This window comes from Salvelinus sp. IW2-2015, linkage group LG12 (genome assembly GCF_002910315.2).
Source record: "Salvelinus sp. IW2-2015 linkage group LG12, ASM291031v2, whole genome shotgun sequence".
Classification (NCBI taxonomy): Eukaryota; Metazoa; Chordata; class Actinopteri; order Salmoniformes; family Salmonidae; genus Salvelinus; species Salvelinus sp. IW2-2015.
In genome coordinates this window covers 1,662,324-1,665,804 of record NC_036852.1, presented here as the reverse complement: position 1 = coordinate 1,665,804, position 3,481 = coordinate 1,662,324, and the positions used below count along the sequence as shown (strand labels likewise).

General features: G+C 44.9%; 1 protein-coding gene across 1 annotated transcript in view; it reads left to right on the top strand.

Moving 5' to 3' along the window:
• The window catches only part of LOC111971059 (sodium channel protein type 2 subunit alpha-like), a 44,777-nt gene continuing 41,296 nt past the window's right edge, over positions 1-3,481 (top strand). Inside the window, 5 exon segments of the mRNA XM_070445864.1 lie at positions 1-313; positions 1,333-1,363; positions 1,366-1,450; positions 2,497-2,586; positions 3,170-3,298. Of these exon segments, the coding sequence (XP_070301965.1) occupies positions 47-313; positions 1,333-1,363; positions 1,366-1,450; positions 2,497-2,586; positions 3,170-3,298 (602 nt within the window). The 5' untranslated portion in view covers positions 1-46.

Genomic DNA, 3,481 nt, shown 5'->3' with positions numbered 1-3,481 from the left:
CCCTGGCGGAGCCCCAAGCTTCCCTGTGAAGGAGCACCATGACAAGATGGCACAGCTGCTTGTACCGCCCGGACCTGACAGCTTCTGCCGCTTCTGTCCCGACTCGCTTGCCGCCATCGAAAGGCGCATCACCGAGGAGGAGGCCCGGAAACCCCGCGTTGACCGCTGTAGCGACAGCAATGACGACAACGAGCCCAAGCCCAACAGCGACCTGGAGGCGGGGAAGTCCCTCCCCTTCATCTACGGGGACGTCCCACAAGGCTTTGTCTCCACCCCTCTGGAGGACCTGGACCCCTTCTACTCCAATCAGAAGGTACTGGACACACCCACACCTAGCCTAAATTCCAGATCTGTTTGTGCTGTCGTGCCAACTCCTATTTCATGTCATATGGGACTCAGGCTAAACCCCACCCACAACCGTTAAGGTTTGGTCTATTTTTCAATCCAAAAGCATTATGATACATTCATACTTTGCAAGACTCATTGCAAGACTCATTGGCAATCACGTTAGCCCCTGCTGGCCATTAATGACACATAGGAGTTCACAGAATGTTCTGAATTTTAAACAAAGCTAGCATACTGTGCTCCAAAGCGGCAACATGGTGCCATGTCCTCATGCTGCCTTCATGTGCCATGTTGTGTCATTTATGTATTAACTGGTTCACTCAGTGATGCATCTTCAAAGAATAACAAAAACAGACCAAATTACATTTGAGACACTGTTTCTGAGCACTCAGTTCATGTTAACACACTCCAGGGTCCTCCTCAGATGGTGCCAAGGCTAACTAGCAGCCAACACTCTAGGGTCCTCCTCAGATGGTGCCAAGGCTAACTAGCAGCCAACGCACAAGTGACAGGAACTGAGCTAAACTGTGGCCCCAGCTGAGTCTTTGATGTAATCATCCAGACACAACGTACTGCAGAATCCCCTTCTGTTTACAGAGCCTACCTAACACTTTCACACTGCCATGATCAGACACACACATACACACCCACATAGATGGCAACACACACACACACACACACACATCATGAGTCCATCTGAGAGAGAGAGGGACTGCCTGGCTGCTCTCCTGTCCTCTGGGGTTTGAGCGTGCCAGACAGAAGGAACAACACCAATAGTAACAGGACCACAGCCTCAGCACACCATCAACAGTGGAGGACAATGTCTTGGCCTTGCCTTGGTGCTGTGGTGGTGTGTACAGCTGGGATGGGTATTACTGCATGTAATTTGGGCACTCAAACCTCTCTCTCTCTCTCTCTCTCTCTCTCTCTCTCTCTCTCTCTCTCTCTCTCTCTCTCTCTCTCTCTCTCTCTCTCTCTCTCTCTCAGACATTTATAGTATTGAATCGCGGCAAGGCAATATCCGTTTCAACGCCACTCCTGCCTGTTACATCCTAAGCCCCTTCAATCCTCTACGGAGAATAGCAATTGCAGTTTTAGTACACTCATATCCTTTCACATCTATATCAAGGTTTGGTTTGATATACTTATGGCCTAGTTTGGTGTCATATCGAGCAAATATGTGGAGATAATGTGACTAAATTGTATGTTGACTTTGAAAATATGTTACCGTAGGGGGTTCCCTGAGTGGTTCGTGACCATGTGACCTGACCAAGAAAAACTCTCGATATTTCTAGGCTGTATAGGGCATGGAGTTTTTCGGGTTATTATTATTTTTTTTTTTAATTATTTAACCTTTATTTAACCAGGTAGGCTAGTTGAGAACAATCTCATTTACAACTAAGACCTGGCCAAGATAAAGCAAAGCAGTGCGACACAATCAACAACACAGAGTTACACATGGATATAAAACATACAGTCAATAACACAATAGAAAAAAGTCTATATACAGTGTGTGCAAATGAGGTAGGATAAGGGAGGTAAGGCAATGAATAGGCCATAGTGGCTAAATAATTACAATATAGCAATTAAACACTGGAGTGATAGATGTGCAGAAGATGAGTGTGCAAGTAGAGATACTGGGGTGCAAAGGAGCTAAATAAAAAAATAAAAATAACAGTATGGGGATGAGGTACTTGGATGGTATATACAGATGGGGCTATGTACAGGTGCAGTGATCTTGAGCTGCTCTGACAGCTGGTGCTTAAAGCTAGTGAGGGAGATATGAGTCTCCAGCTTCAGTGATTTTTGCAGTTCGTTCCAGTCATTGGCAGCAGAGAACTGGAAGGAAAGGCGGCCGGAGGAGGAATTGGCTTTGGGGGTGACCAGTGAAATATACCTGCTGGAGCGCGTGCTATGGGTGGGTGCTGCTATGGTGACCAGTGAGCTGAGATAAGGCGGGGATTTACCTAGCAAATACAGGTKGCAGTGGTGGGTAGTATATGGGGCTTTGGTGACAAAACAGATAGCCTATGGCCTATGGTCACGGAACACTCGGGGCCTAGTCCTCATTATTAGTTAGCCTTGATGTGACATTGCTTTACATGTGTCTCTGAACTTGTTGGGTTCTTTCCTTGACTTGTGTCTCTGTACGATGTTCAGCATGTTGATCATGTTCACCATTCTGACCAACTGTGCTTTTATGACTCTGAGCAACCCCCCGGACTGGGCCAAGAATGTTGAGTAAGTAACTTATATTCTAGATTTAATCCCTGTAGGTTACTTATTATTGGCTGTTACACTATTCAATTGACACCAGTTTTTATAGCTTCCTTGGTAAGACAAAGATACAATTCTGTTTCCAGTGTGAGAATGCGTAATTGCGTTTGGCCTCAAGTAATCTCAGACATTTTTACTGTGAGAAACCAAAACAAAATGATTTAGCATGACAATTCAAACATTGGCTACGCTCTAGTATCCACCACAGGAGGTTGGTGGCACCTTCATTGGGGAGGAATGGAGAGGGATATGTGGAATTGTATCAAATACATCAAACACAAGGTTTGATGCCATTCCATTCGCGCCGTTCCAGCCATTATTATGAGCCGTTCTCCCCTCAGCAGCCTCCATGGATATCCACACTAGCATAAGACTTGCAATTGTTTTCTTGCTATCAAAATTGGAACAGAGCCTACATTGGCACAGGATAAATAGTGTTGTTTTGGTCTAGCCCCAGAAAACAGGTATAAGATTTTGATTGAATAGGGCTGTTGTTGTTGACTTCCATAGCAACTACCATAATGCCTTTCTGTCTTGGTTTGATCAGGTACACATTCACAGGGATTTACACATTCGAGTCTCTCATTAAAATCTTGGCGAGGGGGTTCTGTGTGGGGAAGTTCACCTTCCTCAGGGATCCATGGAACTGGTTGGACTTCATGGTAATCTCCATGGCGTAAGTATTACCACAGATGTACAGTTGAAGTCAGAAGTTTACATACACTTAGGTTAGAGTCATTAAAACTCAAATTTCTTGTTAACAAACTATAGTTTTGGCAAGTCGATTAGGACGTCTACTTTGTGCACGACACAAGTCATTTTTCCAACAATTGTTTACAGACAGATTATTTCACTTATA